The sequence below is a fragment of the Crocuta crocuta genome, unplaced genomic scaffold, assembly GCF_008692635.1.
Source record: "Crocuta crocuta isolate KB4526 unplaced genomic scaffold, BGI_CrCroc_1.0 scaffold273, whole genome shotgun sequence".
NCBI lineage: Eukaryota > Metazoa > Chordata > Mammalia > Carnivora > Hyaenidae > Crocuta > Crocuta crocuta.
Window position 1 is genome coordinate 5,696,320 of NW_027529425.1, and position 19,316 is coordinate 5,715,635.

Here is a 19,316-nt window from a genome sequence, read left to right on the forward strand (position 1 = left end):
CCTCCGGCCCCCGCCCGCGTGCCGCCGGCCGGGCGTCGCCGCCCCTCACCCAGCCTCCAGCCGACCCTAGACCCCGCCAGCCCGTGCACGGGCCGCCGCTTCCAGGAAGCCCACCCGGACGCCGCGCCCTCGCCGCTCGGTGCCTTCGAGGCCCTGGCCTGTGCTGAACCTGCTACCGCGGCCCGCGGGGCAACGGAGCATACTGCGAAAGTGCTGGCCCACCCGTGCCTCCGGGACGGGGGGCAGCGGCCGGCCTGAGCCGTCCGGGTGTGCAGGGCGAAAAACTACTGCGCCAACAACAGTTCCCTGCCCAGCGCTGATCAGAGAAGGCTTCCGCGGGGGGGAGGCGTCTCCAAGTTTACTCCTTTGGGTGAGGGCAAGCGTGCTGTCAGCTCGTGCCTTTCCCAAGTGTTTCCCGTGCGCCCACTACCCGCTGGGAGGGGAGACATCCACGTGGGTGATAAGTGGCATTCCCGTAGGGGGAGAAGAAGGCAGGAAAAAGAGCGCCAAGATCATTTCAGAGACTGAGCTGTGGGGAAAGTAAAACAGGCCCCACGTGATGGAGGTGGGTTGCAGAGGGCTGCCTTAGATGGGATGCCTGGAGCAGCCGCTCTGAGAACACCCTGGATGAGGACGAGAAGGAGGCAGGCTGGTAAAGACCTGAGAGAGGTGGGGCCAGCGTGTACTAAGGTCCTGAGGTGGGAGAGTGGGGTGTGTTGCAGAGCCTAAAAAGAAAGCTTGCTGGGACCTCCTGGGGAAAAGGGGTGTGTGTGGAAGGTGGGCACCAGCCTGGCCGCGGGAGCCATGCAGGCCATGCAGGGAGTTTGGATTTTATTGTAGGGAGGGTGAGAAGCCTCTGGAGGGCTCCAGACAGACGGAATTTTGCTCACTTGGCTTCCTTCTCACTGAGAGGCCAGCGCTCAGCCGGGCTGTACAGTGAGGGCTGAGGCTCAGTGCTGCTGGGCCCTGGGAGAGACTGAGCTTGCCCGGGTGTCCCTCCAGGCAGTGAGTCCTGCCTCATCTGGAAGGCCGGCCCACCTACACTGGACTCAGTTACTGCCCCTTCATCTTTAGAAAGTGACTTCTTATGTCATGATTGTAAAACTCATGACCATTAGAGAAAACTTAGAAAGTCCCTTTACCTGCACAAGACCTCATCAATGTTTGGTATATTTCCTTCCAATATTTTTGGGATGCATCTTTTCCCACGCACCTTTGAAAAAAAAAAATCGAGACCATATTTAACTTGCTTTGTAACCTTTACCATTTAATTTGTTGCTAGCGTTTTCCCACAGCCACAGGTTTTCGGGAGCCTGATTTGAAAAAGTCTAACCTGTGGTCACCTTTATTTTATTCATCCATTTCCCTGCTTTCACTCTCTTGTCACTGTTTTGCTCTGAGAAACAGTGCTACTATAAACATCCTCACACATAGAAATATTTAAGCCCCTTACATGTGAGGCTCTTGGTGCCTTGGTCTCAAGGAGTCCGGTCTCGTGGGGGAATTGTTGTAAAGCTCTCTCCAGGTCCAGGAGACACCCCTGGTCCAGGCTAACCTGTGGCTTTTCCGCTAGCTTGCATCTGTTCTAAGGTAGACAGGAACCTCTTGAGAGCAGGCACTGTCCATTCTGTCCAATCTTCCAAGTTCCTGGGAAGAGAGCTGCCTCTGGGCTTCCTCCTGAACTTCACAGAGTGCTTCCTGTGTGCCAGGGGGCCCACCGTGCAGTGGCTGTAAGCGGCCCCGCTGACCACAGTACAGAGCCACAGGGATGCTGTGGAGCCTGAGTGGGGCCACTGGTGACTTAAGAGCCAACACTTGTAAAAAGAGCTCACGGTTTCTAGAACAAGACAATAAGGGCATTTATTAGACATTTACGATGGGTAAGGTTCTTTATCAGCCCCCTGGCCAGACCTCATATCTCCTCTCCCTCCAGCCCTGCCCCCGACCTGTCCCTCACAACCCCTGTGCTCATCTGCCTCCCAGATCATTCTGCAGCCTCACAGCAACATGGCTTGAACTTATTTAGAATGGGTGCTCTGAAGTCTTTGCTAAGTCCATCATCTGGGCTCCTTCAAAAGTTTCCGTTGCTTTTTTCCCTTAGAACGCTCACACTTTGCTGTTTCTCTGGGTGTCTCCTGGTTTCCTGTTGGAAGCTAGACATTTAGATAGAATGTTACAGCAACTCTGGGTCGTGATCCCCCCTCCCCATGGGACTTGTGTTTGTTTGCGGTTCGGCTTTGGCAAGTGACTTGGCGGGACTAACTCTGAAGTCAGTGTCCCCACACTGCAGCCTCTGATTCCCTGCAGGTTTGTCTTGTTTGCGTCTCTTTGCTTAACTGCCTAAGGGTCACTCTTGGGCCAACAGAAGCCATTTTTTGATCAAAGGCTGTGGGTCAGCCCCTTGGCCTGTCACACTGTGTGTGCATGCGTGTGTGCGGTGCGTGCATATGTGCATGTGTGCGCGTGTGGCTTGGAGGCTGCTGGCACAATGCAGGACTTCACAGTTTTGCCCACCAGCAGGCAGGGACTGGTAGCTTGCATTGCTCCTCTCCGTCCCTGCTGCGTGGGCAGCCTTCGACACACACACAGCCCTCCGGACTTAGGGAGATGCGTGATTGCGCCGCTACCCGGCTCCCTGGGAACAGCTCTTGTGTCCGAGCAGGTTCTTGCTCAGCCTGTGTCGACTTCGAGGTTGCGTTCAGCCAGTGGTCGATCTAGGTGCGGTGTGGGGAGCATTCCCAAGCCCTGCTGAAGCCAGCTGCTGCGTGCATGCAGTCTAGCGCCTGCAGGCAGCCTCCCTGGCCCTCAAGGTCGACTGTGGTCCCAGGAAGGCTCTTCTGGGCTCTGTTAAACTTCTGGTTGTTCTTCAGGTTAGCTTCCTGCTGCTGCAATCACAGAGCCAGGAGGGCTTGGTCATGGCTCCCCACCACGTCACCCTTGTCTTCGACTTGGCATTAGAATCAGGGGGGCATTGGGATTCTCCACTATGCACTACAAACACAGCCAGTCCCCTGTGCTACTGCACGGAGCCGACAGCAGGGATGGAGCCGACAGCAGGGACGGTCTCCTGGAGTGACAGTCCTGCTCTGAGGGGCCGGGGGAAGGGGCCTGACCCTCCCTGTGTGGAACCTCTGCCCTACAAGCAAGCTGGGGTGAGGGCATGGGGGACCTAGAATTCTTAGCCTGCTGCTCCTGGGGTTGGGCTTCCACCCTACTTCTGGGCGCAGGGGAATCCCCCCCACCATTCACCACTACCTCGCCTGCACCACCTAGAGCCCGTCTCTCTGGAGTAGTCCCTATGGGACAGAGCCGGCGGGGGCGGGTGGCAAGGGATGGCCCGGACTTCCACTGTTCTTCCCCAGATTTAGGAGATTTTCTTGAATGAATCTTCTCCACTGCTCTATGCCCTTAGGTCAATTTCCAGAAACCTAAAGGACTGATTGTTTTATGACAACTTAAATGGTTGTTTGCGGAGGAGAAAGTCACCCGAGCTCCTTGCCCCCATTCTGGAAGACCCCCCCTAGGTAATGCATCCCTTCCCCGCTGATGCCGCATACTGAACCCCAGTGGGCTCCTCCGTCTCCTTCTAGACACGCTCTTTTTTCCCGGTGTTTAGTCAGTGCTTTTAAAAATCCTGTAGAGGAACGTGTCATTGTTTGCCAAGGAGGCTGGTATGCACGGGGTCAGTGGCGTGACCAACGGCCCGCATGGAGGCGCAATGCTGCTCTGGGCCCTGCAGGGCCCTCCGCCTGCCTGCCTGCGGCTGCCCCGGGCTCCCGATGCCCAGGGAACTTCTGGCACAGAAGTGTTGGCAGCTCAGATCGTGCTCAGGGGCATCACCGTGTTCATCATTTTTGATGCCGTCTGTGGTCTGTCTTCTCTGGCCTGAAGGGGTGGGCCTGGGACGGCTCTGCGGTCCCGGTCCAGGCAGGACTGCTGGGGAGAAGGCACGGTGGGTGGGTGAGCCGCCTGTGGGAGACAGATGACTTGGTCTTGTTCACCACACGGGGAGCTGAGCCTTCAGGTCATTAAACAGTTTTCAGGATTTTGTTCACAAAATCATGATGAGTGTCCACAAGAGAAAGTTGTCACTACTCCTCTCTGCGGTTTCCAGCGGGTCCACACTCGCCGTGTGCTTCGCAATGCCATGGCGCAAATGCCACCGTGTCTCCTCTGACCTGGCATGGGGTCTGTACATTGGACCCGCTGCCTCGCCTTCCTAAATGTGGCGCGTCATTTTCGCACACTTTGCTCACGGAAGACGCTGTGTGATGGTCAGGTGCTCTTTGTGCCTGACAACACCACTTGTTAAGTGACATAGAAAATCTAAGTCAGTGGCTGATAAAAGATTCTGTTCATTTGGGGCACACTACCTTCCCCTGGTCCCACATCAAGTCACACCGCACCTTTAGTCCGGACACTGCGTTTAAGATCTCCGGGCTGGAGGGCTGACCTGTCCTGACAGTGATACCTCACCTGCTTCCCACCACCCCACCCCACCCCGGCACAGCCATGTTTACAGTGGAACATCGAGCTGCTGGCAGAATTGTTCCTTAAAGTGCTTATACTATGACCATATGGCTCAGACCATATTTGTGCTTTTCAGAAGGTGGCAGAGTCCCACAACGACACCATGTGGCTTCAGCCTCACCCACGGCTCGCTGAGACACGCTCACCAGCCACATGTGGTATTGTCAGCTCCCAGGACGGGCGATGGGCGTCAGTTCCTGACTCCCGGCATCCTCGCCGCAAATCAACAACACACCACCCAGCAGACATTTACGGACTTAATGTTTGTTCCTCCTTTCTCTTTTTTAGACTAAGTGAGTTAACACAGAGTCTTCTCTCGGGAAACGACATCCCGATACTGAAATGAGGAGGCACAAGTTTTAGTTTACCCCCCGGGGCCAGGGCAGGAAGCCTTCTGAGTCCAAGTAACGCATGTATTAATGCACGTGTTTTCAAGGGACTTTGACTTATTCCTGTCAGGGTCCAGTCCCAGGTCCCTCGTGCCTTGATGTGAAGATGAGTAAGAATGTGAAGCGCGTTCCCTTTCTCCAAAACAGTCTCTTTATCAACAGTACATAGCAGACCCGTGGACATGGCGCTGCTAGACAGACAGACGCAAGGCAGCCCCAGCGGGTGGAGCTTTGTGTTACGTCTGCCATTGTCTGCCACCATTCTTTCTGCTGCGACCGATCGGGCTGACTCCTGCCCACTTTGTATGCTCTGAGCTTACTCTGAGAAGGTTTCTGGAGTCACTGCCTCAGTAGCCGTGGATGGGCTCTTCTCACTTTGTACGTGTGACTGTGGGGGGCCAGGCAGGTGTCCTAAAATTTCATTGTTTGCATCTCTTCTTCCAGGGAGATGACAGTCTGTCCGCAATTACCTTTGACTCTGACTTTGAGACGGTGAGTGTGATCAGGGGCAGAGGGCAGCCACTCACCCCAGTGCTGATTATCTTGCCCAACCACACGCCGCGGGTCTTTCCCCACAAATGTTGCGTTTAGAGCTAGAATACAAACTCCAGGCGCTACTCAGAGCTGGAAGAGCTTTGAGCCCTTGGTCAGTGTAAGTAGCCCTTGGTTGTGATTATAATTTTAAAACTTGTATTCAGGAGTTAGTTGTGAGCAGAGTGTATTTGAGGCAGATTCTAAGCTCCCATCCTGCATATTGGTTTTGGAGTCACGTGAGGGTAGGGAGAGGGTTCTGGGCAGGAGAAAGGAGACCCTTTGGCAGCCACAACCCTGGTGCTGCCTAATGTCCTGGCACGATGACCCTGGGCTCCCTGGGATGCTGGGAGTGGCCAAAGGGGAGAGTGGCTAGCAGGGGTCCCAAAGGAGAGCAGCCCTCAGCCCTACCCACCTGGTCTGTCTGGGAAGCCCCGCTGGGTGCCAGCTTCACGGCCACCAAAGAAAAGCACACGGTGCCTGTGTCCAGCAGGCGGAGTCATCAACGAGCCTTGGCACGTGGCTCTGAGGGCACGTGGCACCAGCTCATCTCCCTTCCACCTCGGTCTGTGCACTTGAGGGGGAGCATCACAGGCCCGCTATCTGCAGTGAGACACCTCTGCAGATTAGGGGCTTTCCTTCAGCACCACTGAGGCCGTGGGCCCTAGATGCTGCCGGAGAAGCAGGGATCCAGCTCGTCTCCCAGGGAAACCTCACATGGCTTCTGCTGGAAGGGAGGGAAGGGGGATCCTTGGTCTAGGAGGAAACCGATGAGGTGTGTCCTCTCCCTGGGCACGTGACAGCAGGCAGGGGAGCCCGGCTGTGCCCAGTTCTGCAGCTGGCATCGGGGTTGCCCTGGGGGATGGTGTTCCGACAGGGCCCCCGTGCTGTGTGGGACCTCCCCCCCAACACTGTGGGGTTTGCACGTGCCTTATTCCTCCTGAGTCAGCCTGGTGCTGCAGGCACTGGCTTGAGGACGGTCGGGTGCTTGAACACAGGCTGTTTGCATGTATCTTCAGTGTGCTCTTAGGTAGCATCCCGAGGGCTCCCGGGCACCCGGAGTACTAAGAGCACCGCCCTGACCACGCTTTCCCGGGTCACTGTGCTGGGCTGGGTGTTTCTTCCTGGGCTCAGACTTCACTCACGTCTCTGCTGAGTCAACCTCCTCTCGCTGCCCTTGCACCTGCTCCGACCCATCCTAATGCTCCGTGATTGGGGCCATTGGGCTGCTCGAGAAGGCTCAACATGCTTTACATCGTTTCTTCTTTCTTTCAGAAAGCAAAAAGGAAAAGTTCCCACAAACCTCCACCCACATCACCAAGTAAGTATGGCCAGGCCCTTCATACCTCAGATTTCTGCAGTTCAGCCCAGAGAAAGGTTTCTAGAAGCTGTGCTTCCCTGGTGTCTTGGGAGAATGATGGAGCATGTTTTCTTCGGACACTTGAGGTTATCAAGAAGTGACACTTCTACCACCTGGCTCCATTTTGTGTTGGGGTCTTGGGAGCCGGCACTCTTGGGGTCCCCACCTTCTGTCGCGGCCCTTGTGGGAGGATTGGCTGCTGTCCCAGGCGCCTCCTGCAGACGCAGTGCTCTGGCCTCCTGGGCTTCTTCCCCACCCCCGCTGAATCCGCTTGTGTCTTCAGGATGCTGCCATGGCCAGAGGGCCTCGTCCCCTCGGAACTGAGTCAAAGCCGCTGTGGGCGCTGTGCTGAGCAGGGGGAGTGGTCTCCCACGGGCTCGACCTGCTGCATCTTTGGGCAGGTTCTGAGTCCCCCATCCTCAGCAGGAGACCCCGCCCTTGGCCGTGATTGTGCAGGCGGTGGCCTGGAGGGGACGATGTTGCAGCGATGCATGTTCCTCTGCCCCAACCACGGAGTAGAAGGCTGCGCGCCTTCTCAATAATGGACATTTCCTTCCGACAGTCCTGGAGGCCCAATCCAAGGCTGGGGTGGGTGCAAGCCAGTGGTTGTGGTGAGGCCTCTTCCAGGTTGTGGGCGGCTGTGGCCTGGTTGTACCTCACATGGGGGAAGGGAGAGGGAGCTCTGTGGGGTCCCTTGTATAGGGACCCTGACCCCATCATGGAGGCCCCACTCATGACCTGATCATCTCCCGCGGGCCTCACTCCCTAACGCCATCACGTCAGGGGTTAGCTTTCAGCCCGTGACCGTGGGGGCATACGCATTTGGTCGTGGTGGATGGGGTCTTATTCCAGACAGCCAGCCAGGCCGCTCTTCGTCTGGGCCGTGCTGACGTTGTGCTAGTGCACAGAGAACCACGTGTGAGTTTTACGCTTAGGCAGAGCTTAAATCCTGGGTTGGCTTCCTTTTGTTACCCAGAAACCTGTGGCCATCTCTGACTTCGTTATACGTGTACGTGCGTTTCTTACATATGTGTCTATCTCAGACATCTCCTGTGCTGTGTGTGCTACGCACTCAGAGAATATGCATGGACTTTCCTATTAGCCCAAGAAGAACATAATTAGAAAGATAAATTCCGGCAAAGAAAAGAAAGCCTGCTTTATATTACAAATAAATATAAACATTAGAAAGAAAGAATCTTTCAGGGTGTTTGGGTGGCTGAGTCGGTTGAGCGTCCGACTCTTGATTTTGGCTCAAGTCATGATCGAGCCCCGCTACCAGGGCAGAGCCTGCTTGGGATTCTCTCACTCCCTCCCACTCTCTGTGCTCCCTCCAAAAAGCAAAAAATGAAAGGAAGAATCTATCAGTTTGAATTTTTGATGCCCTTCCTGTTCTTCTGTGGGGGAATGGAGAATTGTTGTGAACGGCAGGTATTGATGTTCCTTCTTTTAGAACCACTTTGTTTTAAGTCCTCTTTGGTTACAAGGCACCTAAGGTAAATACAAGAACATCTTTAATTATTTTTACTGACTGTCAGCATTTCAAGTGTTTCAAATAGTAATCATACAGTTGTGAGAGCCCCAGAAGCATCAAGAAGTTGAGGGGTGCTGAACCTCAGCCCTGCTTCCCCTAGCGCTTTCTCCCCACAGCCCATGCTGGGAGTCCAGGCCACCCCCACCCCTCCCCCGATCTATGGGGTCCTCTCCCCAGCACTCTGGCGCCCCCTTCCCTGGCCTGGCTCAGCCCTCTCACACTGGGTGAGCCATCTCCACTCCTGTAGCAAGCGGCCTGCGGGACCCCAGTTCAGCAGGTATGCTTCTGTTTGGTTTTCTGGGCTGGGACAGCGGCCACTGTGTGTCCCATTCACTTAACAGGTGTTGTTCTTTAGTGCCTGGCCAGGTTCTGGGGCCCAGGGCTTTGATGCTCATGCATATCTCCCGACTCCGATTTCCTTCTGCCTTCCCGCCTCTGTCCGTGTGCGTGCGTGTTTCCCGAGGGATCCTTACTAGCCGCTGATCCCTCACGTGGGCCAGGGAGGGAAGTGTGACTGGGAGCGCTTTTCCCTGATGGCCAGCTTACTTCCTAAGGGAGCACTTAAATGGACAGACTTTGGAAGGCCTTCAAGCGCGGAAAGCTGTGGTCCTGCTGAGGGAAAATGAGTCCAGGTCTAACACATCTATTTTCTCATCCCAAATTATAATGAGAAATTTCCCATAATTTTGAAGCCATGGAGAAAACTTAGAGATTTTTAAAAAATTAAATACAATAGCCTTAGGTTTTCAAGTCTTACTATAGGAAGTCCTGAATTTCTTTGCTACTTATAAGCAAAGAAAGCAAAATTTCTTTGCTACTTATGTTTTATGAATAATTGAGTGCTTGCCTAAACTTGTCTTATTTTAAGTAATTAACGAGACGAAGTCAGATTAAAAAATAACTTTAAAACATTTCCCTTGTGTAGATAACATAATCAAAAACACCTAGAAAGGTAATTTTTTCTCATTTTTTTCTAGATTTTTTTTTACATAGTTAAGTTCTAGATAGTATTGCTAGTATCACTGTACAGCAAAATGAAAAATATTCAGTGTTAAGTATAAAGGACAGAACTGTGTGTTCACCGTGATGTGACTGTAACAATACCCCTGTATCTGAAAACATCAAATATTGGTAGAATTATGATTGGATTTTTAGATAAATTTTCCTTTTTATCTTTATAATAAAATTTTAAAAGAATTATAAGTATAGCAGCACCTGGATGGCTCAGTCAGTTAGGCGTCCGACTTCGGCTCAGGTCACAATCTCACGGTTCGTGGGTTCGAGCCCCGCGTCGGTCTCTGAGCTGACAGCTAGCTCAGAGCCTGGAGCCTGCTTCAGATTCTGTCTCCCTCTCTCTCTGACCCTCCCCTCCTCGTGCTGTCTTTCTCTCAGAAATAAATAAAAACATTAAAAAAAATTTTTTTTAAATATACACTACCTATGTATATAAAACTATGTAATATAGCTATGTAATATGTAATACATAGGTCTATACTGTACATTTTTACTTTTGTAAGAATGTCCTTATAAACATTCTGTTGCACTGATTTTGTGTCACTTAAAGCACAAACATTGGGAGGCATTGGTCTTGCATCCCTGAAACCATCTCTTGGCTTTTTAGAGTCACCTTATCACTCTAAACCGAGGAAAGTGGCATCCTGGAGATCTGTGAGGACAGCAGCAAGCGTGCCTCTGGGTACCAGAATGTCCTTGACCCCACAGAAGCTGTGGCTGGGAAGCTCGAAGCAAGGTACGTGGTTCGTGGTTATTCCAACCAAGAGGACTTTCCAGTCCTGAAGGAGTTTTAGGAATCGTGCGTGGGGATTTTAGACCGAGTTTGTAATAGGACTTATTTGAATGGCGCTGTTTCTCAACTTCTCAAAGATGCTGAACCTCATAATCTATACAGAATCTGTAAGTGTGGTTTCTGACAGTTTGCGTATGTGACACTATCCCTGGAGGCTTGTCCCAAGTTGTTAAATTTTTAAGAATTTGGTAAGCTGGTTGATGTCACACTGGCAGATTAACGTTGGACATGGTGGGAAAATGTATACCATGGAAATAGGCAAATGCTGCTGGGCTTTATTGTTTTTGTTTGTTTTGTTTTTTGTTTTTTTGTTTTGAGAACCAGTTATTGAACATTTATCAGCACTTCACTGATTGCCACCATCTGCTGCTTGACTTAAGCTTTCTCCGGCCCAGGAGGGTTGATTCATAGAGGCAAAGCCTTCCGTTGTGTTTGTCTGTACCTGTCATATTAAATCCATGCACGTTCAAACCAGGAAGTCTGACCCAGCCCCTGAAGTCAGACCTGACCTTGGAGCATGCATGGGCCAGCCCCCCCAGCACAACTCCCGACTATCTGGCAGCAGCCTTAAGAGTGAAGAGGTCCAATCTCAGGCATTCTGCCAGCAACGGTGAGCATGTCGATGGTGACGAGGCCACAAGTCCGGGAATGCTCGGGGTTTGTCGTTTGATGGTGTGAGATTTTGGGCTTCCTGTCCCGGCTCTGTCCCTGCGAGAGCGTGGAGAGAGGGCCGGGACCCTGCAAGTCCATTCTGCCTCCTAGAATGTAGCTCTCCCAACGTGACAGTGACGTGCCCCCAGGCTCCAGTCAGGCCTGCCCCCCTGACTCAGAGGCTTGCTGAGATCATCAGATGGACAGTATCAGAAATATAACAGTTGCACAGAGAGAAAGGCCCAAATCTCCTGTCTCCGTCCTCCTGTCGGTCTTTCCCCACATCTCCTCCCTGGCTCTCATGGCTGTCCTCATGGGCTCTGCAGGGAGCATGGTGAGCCCGTCACCATGACCCCTGAGCTGACCCCTTCCTGCGTGCGCTGGCTCTGAGTTCTACTTTGGGCTTAAATATTGCAGTCTCAGTATATCACATGTGCTACGGAGATGGGAGTCTGCTTCTCCACCTCTCTCTGTCAGTGTTGGAAGGGCTGCTGTTTGTTTGTCTCTGTCTTTTTGCTTTGTTTGTGATCTAAAATCTAAACATATCGCTTCTCCTTCTGACCCCCTTCTTCTCTTCTCCTGCAAGTAAGCTATGTGTTCACACGTTTCGGTTTTCTGCTGCTTTGCCTTTCTAATCGCTGTCGGTGTTGGTTTCCTTATGTTTGGGGTAAGGATCACAGTCAGGCTAAAAATGGTGAAATACTTTTGCTCTTCTTTTTTACCTTCCTGTTTTTAAAGGGTAATTTTATCAAAGTTCCAGGATTTTCTTAAGTTACAGCCAAGAGTTCTTTCTACTGTTCAGGTGACCTTTTCAGACGTTTGCATATCCCCCTCCAGGTCATGCTCCCAGGACCCCTATCTACAGAGAAAAAGAAGACATGTATGACGAGATCATTGAGCTGAAGAAGGTAGTTATTTTTGTCTGTCCTTTGTTGGTTTTCGACCAGAAGAGCCTTCTGTAACGATGGGTGGCAAAGTCAGGATCAGTACCGAGATGTGTCCATATGGAAAGAACATGAGCTCTAGAGGGACACCTGAGTTGTTTTTTTTTTTTAAGCTTATTTTTGGAGAGAGAGAATGCGTGTGCGTGCACAACAGGGGAGGGGCAGACAGAGAGAGAAAATCCCAAGCAGAATCTGCGCTGTCAGTGCAGAGCCTGAAGCAACGCTCAAACTCACAAACCTCAAGATCATGACGTGAGCAAAAATCAAGAGTTGCACGCTTAACCTTCTGAGCCCCCAGGCACCCCGAGGAGCACCTGAGTTTAAACTCCAGCCCTGTCATTGGAAGCTGGGAGGCCCACCAGTGTCTGGGGCAGGAGAGGCTGCCACAGGAGCACCTGTGCCCTGCTCCAGCAGCCCGGCACACAGAATGGGAAAGACGGGGCTGACGTCACAGTCCCTCTGCTCAGGGATCTGGCATCAGACGGGCCTCTGGTGTCACTGGAATCGTTGCCTCCCACGTGTGTGACTCTTCGGTGCTAACCAAATGCTCCATGCTCCCTAGCTCAGTGGGTCTCTATGGGAGTCTGAGGGAGCTTATGGCTCCCAGTAGCAGAATGAGGATTTCCCCCAAGGCCACCTGCCTCCCAAGGCCAAGGCTATTTTTACTGTCCTGTCCTACCTCCTACTCCTTATAGGATAAATTACGCTGGAATAGATTATCGTCACCCTTATCACCTTCACCAGAACCACTGCCGCCACACCACTCTTAGTGTCCATGTGCATTCTCGTGCCCCTGGAGAAGCAGCCAGGGTTCACTTCCTCCGCATCTGGAGGGCCATGGCCCACCTGGGCACCAGAGGTTACATGGGACGTGGGCAGCCAGCACACCCCGAGCACAGCCATGGTGAGGAGCCTTCGAACCATCTTACCCAAGGAGCACCCAGCCTAGGCCCCTTGCACAAGACACAGCCCTTCTGTGGTCCAGATAAGATGCTCCAATGTCAGGGGCCATCAAGAGATTGAGATTGCTCAGCCACGGGAGCTGTCCAGCAGCGAAGGTGCTGCTGGTGCGCCCGCACTCCCTGTCCTTAGGAATTTCAAGCAAACGTTGGACAGCTGTTTATCCGAGTTATTGTGAGAGAGCCCTTATTTTGAACTCTGAACCGCCACCACAGTAGCAGTCTTGAATCTTCTTGGGGCTAGAAATGTCCCTGGGTAAAATGATAGCAACTTTACTCAAACTTCCCATTATGGACTTAGAGGAAAATCAGCCGAGGCTTCTAAATGCGGGGGGAGGAGAGCTTCATTTCCAGGACTCTGTCGCTCTGGGAACTTGACCTTCAGAGCTGTTTTTCTGTGGCAAGTCTCATGCCTCAGTTTCCTGTTGAAAAATGGGGATAATAAAGGCATGGTTTCATGCAGTGGCTGTGAGTCAGCACAGTGCCTGAGTGAGTGCTTCTGTGCCGGCACTCCGTGAGATGCCACAGGTGCAGAGCGTCCTGGGGAGTGGCCGAGATGGCACGGCGGGTCCCCTGCACCTGCCTCCCACAGCGGTCAACGCGCTGTCGAAACCAGGACACAGATGTGGACACAGTGCACGTGTCTGGTTCCACGCCGTGTTGCTGTGTGTGTGTGTGTGTACCCATGTCCCTGCCACTGCAGTCAACACACACGCTGCCCCACGCCACCAGGCTGCCCGTCCAGCTGCCTTTCGTGGTCATACCCACCTCCCACCCTGTTCGCCATCCCTGAGTCCTGGCGGCCACTGACTGTTCTGCCCATCTCTGTAATTCTGGCATCCTGTAATGTTCCATACATGGAATTATACAGCATGTGACCTCTTGAGATTGGCTTTTTCCACTCAGCGTCATGCTGTGGGACCCTGCCAGGATAGCCCGCACTCCACTCAGCCCCACAGCAGCCGTGTCTTGAAAAGTCTGAGATGCTGTGTTTTGAGTGCTATTTCCCTTAAGACCCTTTGGTCTACAATTATTTGGGATTGGCCGTTAAGTTTCTGAGTTTGGAGATCTTCCTGATGTCTTCATTGCTGACGTGTAGTTTGGCCCACAGTGTGGCTGTGGAACACGCACTGTGTCATCTCACTTCTGAGTGCATGAAGGTTGGCTGTGCAGCCACAGGCACTGGAAGAGAGCTCGCACCCTGCTTCTGGGTGGCCTGGAGTGTGACGGCAGGCAGCCCGGGTGCGGAGGGGGGATCCCCTGGCACCCTTGCGGGCTGTCTGGCTGCTCTCTCGTTGCTGAGAGAAGGGTGTTGAAGGCCCCCCTGTGGCAGGAGCTCCACCTGTTTAGTCACATGTCTAACCTTTAGAGTCACTGTCACTGTGTCATTTCTGTTCCCCGAGTCTGCTCTGTCTGGTACTAATACCAGCGCTGCTGCACTCCTCAGTTAGTGCTTCGATAGCATCTGTCTTCCCATCCTTTTATTCGACCTCCTATCACATCATGTTAAAACGAGTTTCTTGTAGGCAGCATATGGTTGGGCATGTTTTTTAATCTGCTGTGCCACTTTCTGTCTCCTAGTTGGTTTGTTTAGATCATTTATATTTAATGTAATTTTTGGTAGGTAGGGTGTAAGTCTTCCATCTTATTGTGTGTGTGGCCTCATTACCCCTGGAAGTGCAAGTCCTGACTTCCAGCAGGCCTCTTCTGACCACCGCTCTCCCCCCACCAGAACCCCCTGCAAGGAGCGGGCAGGGTACCTCACTACAGCCTGGCAGGTGTGGGGGCTTAGCTCCCCCCACAGCCTTCACCAGCAGGGGTGAGGCACGCTGCGTTCTGCAGTGTCTACCTGTGGGGAGCAGTTACCTCCTGTGCACTCTCTGCCTGGCTAGGCTGCCCCTGCCCTGTCTGCGCCTGTGGGCTTGTCCAGGCTGCTGGCTTCCCCCACACTCGGTCTAGGACATGTGAGGCAGCAGGAAAATGGGCTCTGAGCCCCCGCCTCGCCTGTCTTCTGTCCACCCTTTTGCACCTTCATACGTTGTCTTACATACAGTGTGCATGGCTGCAGGCATAGGGAACAGTGAGTGTACCCTGTTTCCGGAAGCAGAATTCCCATAATTAGATATCTTCTTCTCAACAGCCTTGCATGAACTTACTTACTCATGAAACACTCAGCGAGTGCCAGGGCCCCTCGTCTCCCAGAACAATGTGGCGGTCGGGCCCGCGCTGCCCTGCCAGGCCTCCGTGCAGTGCACACAGCGAGTCAGCTTGCTGGGGGTGGAGGCTGGGTTCATTCGGGCACTGTCTCTCTCCCACACCCCATGAGTCCCGGAAGGAGAAGGGCATTTCAGGATAACTGGTGAGTTCAGATGCAGGCTGATGCTGATGGTTAAGTGCCCTGGCTACCCTGCGTGGGCTTGTGAGCGCGTCCAAGCCTCTTACTCTCTAGGCCTTGCGGTTTCATGGACTGGGAGAAGGCTTTTTCAAGTGAGGACATGGAAACAAAAATTAAAAATCCCTTACCATCACCATTTCCTAAAAGGGACGACCGAAGCCCAAAATAGGAGGGAGGAGAGATTTCTAAAGAGAGGGCAGTTGTGGAATTGAATCGATTTAGTTCCGTGAAAAAACATCCCCCCAGGCTACCCGCTGTGTTCACGGCAGACTGGTGGGAACTGGCAGGGCCACCGCGCTCACCCCCAGAGCCCAAACTGAGGTCAGGAGTTTTAGGTGGACGATAGCCTTGGATGAATTTTGGTGGCACGTGCTGTGAGGGATGTGGGCTCCCTCAGGTGGCCGTGGAAGATAGCACTTTCCAGAAGTGTGGATTTGCAGAGCAGCATTTCTGTCTAGAGGTGCCTTTTAGGGAGGGGGCATTCCTAGTCGCGTGGGATGGTCTCCCCTGTTCCCTGGGCACCATCTGCCTCCCTCCCCGCCGCGCTGCACACGGCACCCTGACCGGGAACTGGGCCACCTTACAAGGTCTGCTCCGTCTGGTGTTTCACCTGGATGGTCGTGTGCACGCATGTGCACGGGGGTGTGTGTGTGCTTCTGTCTCCTCCCAGTCCCTGCACATGCAGAAAAGCGATGTGGATGTCATGAGGACAAAGCTCCGGCGCCTAGAGGAGGAAAACAGCAGGAAGGACCGGCAGATCGAGCAGCTCTTAGACACATCCCGAGTGAGTTGTGGCCCCGCAGTGGCAGCGCCCGGCCACGGGCAGGGACGGCGCAGGCTCCACTCCTCAGGCTGCAGTGGGGAGAGGCCGCCAGCCCATGTCTTCATGTCTCCATCTGCTTACCACAGGGCCCGGATTTTGTTCGGACTCTGGCAGAGAAAAGGCCCGACGCTGGCTGGGTGAGTACCGTCTCCAGCAGGACCGATAACCTTCCCGCGGAAATCTGAATCTCAGAACAGCCCAGAGTTGAGGGACGCCTTTCCTCTAACGCAGTCGTGCAAGACGAGTGACAGGGAGTCAGGGCCCAAGAGTCCCTAAGAGCACCATCCACGGAGCCGGAGGGTTCACAGAAGACGCTGTGGGCACTGCTGGGGGGCGTGAGGGGAGGCTGCACAGGCCGCGCAGGGCAGAAGGTGCCCAGTGGAGAAGCGGTCACGGTCTAGCACACTGAACCAGAGACGCTGAGGAAGCAAGTTTGGACTAGGATAAAGCCTTCGGCTTATTAGCACACACACCAGCTCTGCCACGGGGCCGCATGACATGAAGGTGGCGGGTGAAGCAAGGTGCCGGGCATTGGGACCCTTCTGCACTCAGCGCTGCGGCCGTAAACTGCGCAGGTGGAAAATGTACCACGATAAGCCTCCTGAGTCAAGGAAGCACTCTTCCTGACAAAAGATGAAATGCAAAAAGAGAACTGGAAGGGATGCAATTTTGAGATTATTCAAGCCAAGGAATTAAGTCACGTCAATGGTGTGATTATTGGGTTTGATGACATAAGGTTTGCAACAAAACCACATGGGGCTGTGGGGGAGCCGGATCAATACGACAGGAGTGGAAGGACATGGGTCCATACGACGCACAAGCCCAGGCGCACCTGTACAGAAAGCACATGGTCAGCGCCCTGCACACGGTTAACCCCGGCCCTGTTCACAGAGGGAGGACGAATCGGAGTGTTTCCACACGAACATCGGTTTTAGATTAACAGCAACTCTTAGACATTGAACAGTTGTACATAATCTTATTGGATTTTTTGTGATAGGGACTCACTCCCTGTTTTTATTTTTATTTTTTAAATTAAAAAAATTTTTTTAAATTTATTTCAGAGAGAGACAGTGTGAGCAGGGGAGGGTCAGAGACAGAGGGAGACACAGAATCTGAAACAGGCTCCAGGCTCTGAGCTGTCAGCACAGAGCCTGATGCAGGGCTCAAACCCACGAACTGAGATCATGACCTGAGCTGAAGTTGGACGCTTAAACCGACTGAGCCACCCAGGCGCCCCTCACTCCCCGTTTTTTTTTTTTAATTTGTTTTCCATGTTTATTTCTTTTTGAGAGAAGGAGAGACTGAGTGTGAGGGGGAGAGGGGCAGCGAGAGAGGGAGAGGATCCAAAGCAGCCACTGTGCTGACAGCAGAGACCCCAATGTGGGGCTCGAACCCACGAACCATGAGATCATGATCTCAAGGATGAAGTCGGATGCCTAACCGACTGAGCCATCCAGGCACCCCTCATGCCCCATTTTTAAAATCCGGAAACTGAGGTTAAGAGATTTGCCCAAATTGGGTTTGTAGTGGATCTGCAAGCACCACGCAGGCCAGGCGGCATCTGCCGTGGTTCCGTTTGTCCAGTGGTCAATACTGGAGAGAAGACCTTGTCCTAAGCCACCTTGAGTAAAACCTCACGCCTTAAACCAGCAGGATAAACACAAATGATCAAAACCAGTGTTAGCAGGGCTGAGAACACCCGGTCATGCTCAGAGCTGAGACACTGTGTTTGAGGTGGGCGTGACCGAGCAGAGGAATGGCCTGTGAAATTGTGCCTTCCGTTTGCCCAGTACCACTCTCTTTCAGGCTGTGTCTCAGGGAAAGACTCCAAAATAAAAAGCCTTTCAGACAAGGATATTTATAGCTGCCCAATTTGGGGGGAAACATTGAGGAGAAACCATTAAAATTTGAATAATGCCACATGAAAACACATTTTTAGAAAAAAAAATTTAAGAATATAAATGAGTATAGCTGTGTTCAGAAATGCCTAAGTGATTGAGTGAGGGCTTAGAACTTTGTAAATAATGCATACTTTAGACAAAGGGCTTTGCATTTCTCTTTTGATGCTGTGGGTTTTTTCGGTTGTTTTTTTTTTTTTTTTTTTTTTTTTTTTNTTTTTTTTTGAGAGAGAGCGCAAGTGAGGGAAGGGCAGAGAGAGAGAGAATCCCAAGCAGGCTCTGTGCTCAGTGCCAAGCCCCACCCAGGTCTCAATCCCACGACCCTAGGATCAAGAGTCAGACGCTCCTTTGACTTAGCCGTGTAGACACCTCGGGTTTTGTAATGAAAGTTGATTGAGAGTAGAAATTCTAGATCTGTGGGTGTGTGCAGTTTCCACCTTAATACTCGCTGCCAAACCGCCCTTCTGAGCTGCTGCATCCTGTGATTGAACATTGTGTCAGGGAGCACTCGTGCTGGGGAGCATTGTACCGGGGAGCACTGAGCCGGGGAGCACTTGTGCTGGGGAGCATCTCCCCTCAAGAAACGTCTGCACTTGGCACAAGAAGGGCTGATCTCTACTGAGTCTTGATCATAATAGCAACTTACAGATCATCGATCGTGGAGGGTGTGCACACTGCATGACAGCGGGGCAAGAATAACGCAGGACTGAGGCCCCACGGGGATGGACCGTCTAGACCACGTGCGGCATGAAAAATCCAAGTTACTGACTGGGTGGCAGGATGCCATTTCTGCAAACAACTGAATGACATGTCAGTGGGGACACACCCACCTGACGTCTAGAGAAAACACATTCAGTTGACAATATTTAGTTGAGAGGGGTAAGGACGAGGAGCATAGTTTGATATGTGTTTTAACTTTTTTCCCAGAAGACGTATTCATGTATTACTAAATATAATGTAAAATCAGTTTAAAACCCAACTGAGAAGGTGTTTGGCCATAGGAACGTAAGGGTGCTGTCTCCCTGAGTGGCAGGTTGACAGACAGAAGGGACAATGAAGGCTGCAGTCCTCCATGCCCCACGGGGTGGTGCCGGGCCTCCAGGATCAGCTCTGCTCGCTCCCTAGGGGGTACTGCAGATACAGCTGTCCTTTGTAGCTAGTGATGGCCGTGCGTCTGTCTGTTCTGAGTATGGAATGGGGGCGGGGGGGTAAGACTCTGCCCCTGCCCTGCCCTGCACCCCTGCATTGAGAGTGGGACAGTTGGGCCCTCTCTTCGCTGTGCCTAGGGACTATGGAAGAAGCCAGCGACTAAGTGAGGGAGGACCAGCTGGCAGGGGACACCTAACCCAGCCTGGGGACAGGAGGGAGGGAGCGGTTGTGGACGTGGAAGCAGTCAGCTTGACGTGCGGGTGTTCACTTGGAAGGTCATTAATGGGCTAAAGCAGAGGATCCTCAAGCTGGAGCAGCAGTGCAAGGAGAGGGAACACATGATCAAGTA

At 52.7% G+C, this 19,316-nt stretch overlaps 1 protein-coding gene across 1 annotated transcript in view; it reads left to right on the plus strand.

Moving 5' to 3' along the window:
• The window catches only part of IQCE (IQ motif containing E), a 44,656-nt gene that overhangs the window by 1,278 nt on the left and 24,062 nt on the right, over positions 1-19,316 (plus strand). Inside the window, exons 3-11 of the mRNA XM_077758845.1 lie at positions 81-370; positions 5,364-5,411; positions 6,726-6,771; positions 9,963-10,091; positions 10,624-10,758; positions 11,637-11,707; positions 15,768-15,881; positions 16,007-16,057; positions 19,243-19,313. Of these exons, the coding sequence (XP_077614971.1) occupies positions 81-370; positions 5,364-5,411; positions 6,726-6,771; positions 9,963-10,091; positions 10,624-10,758; positions 11,637-11,707; positions 15,768-15,881; positions 16,007-16,057; positions 19,243-19,313 (955 nt within the window). The remainder of the gene's footprint in view (positions 1-80; positions 371-5,363; positions 5,412-6,725; positions 6,772-9,962; positions 10,092-10,623; positions 10,759-11,636; positions 11,708-15,767; positions 15,882-16,006; positions 16,058-19,242; positions 19,314-19,316) is intronic.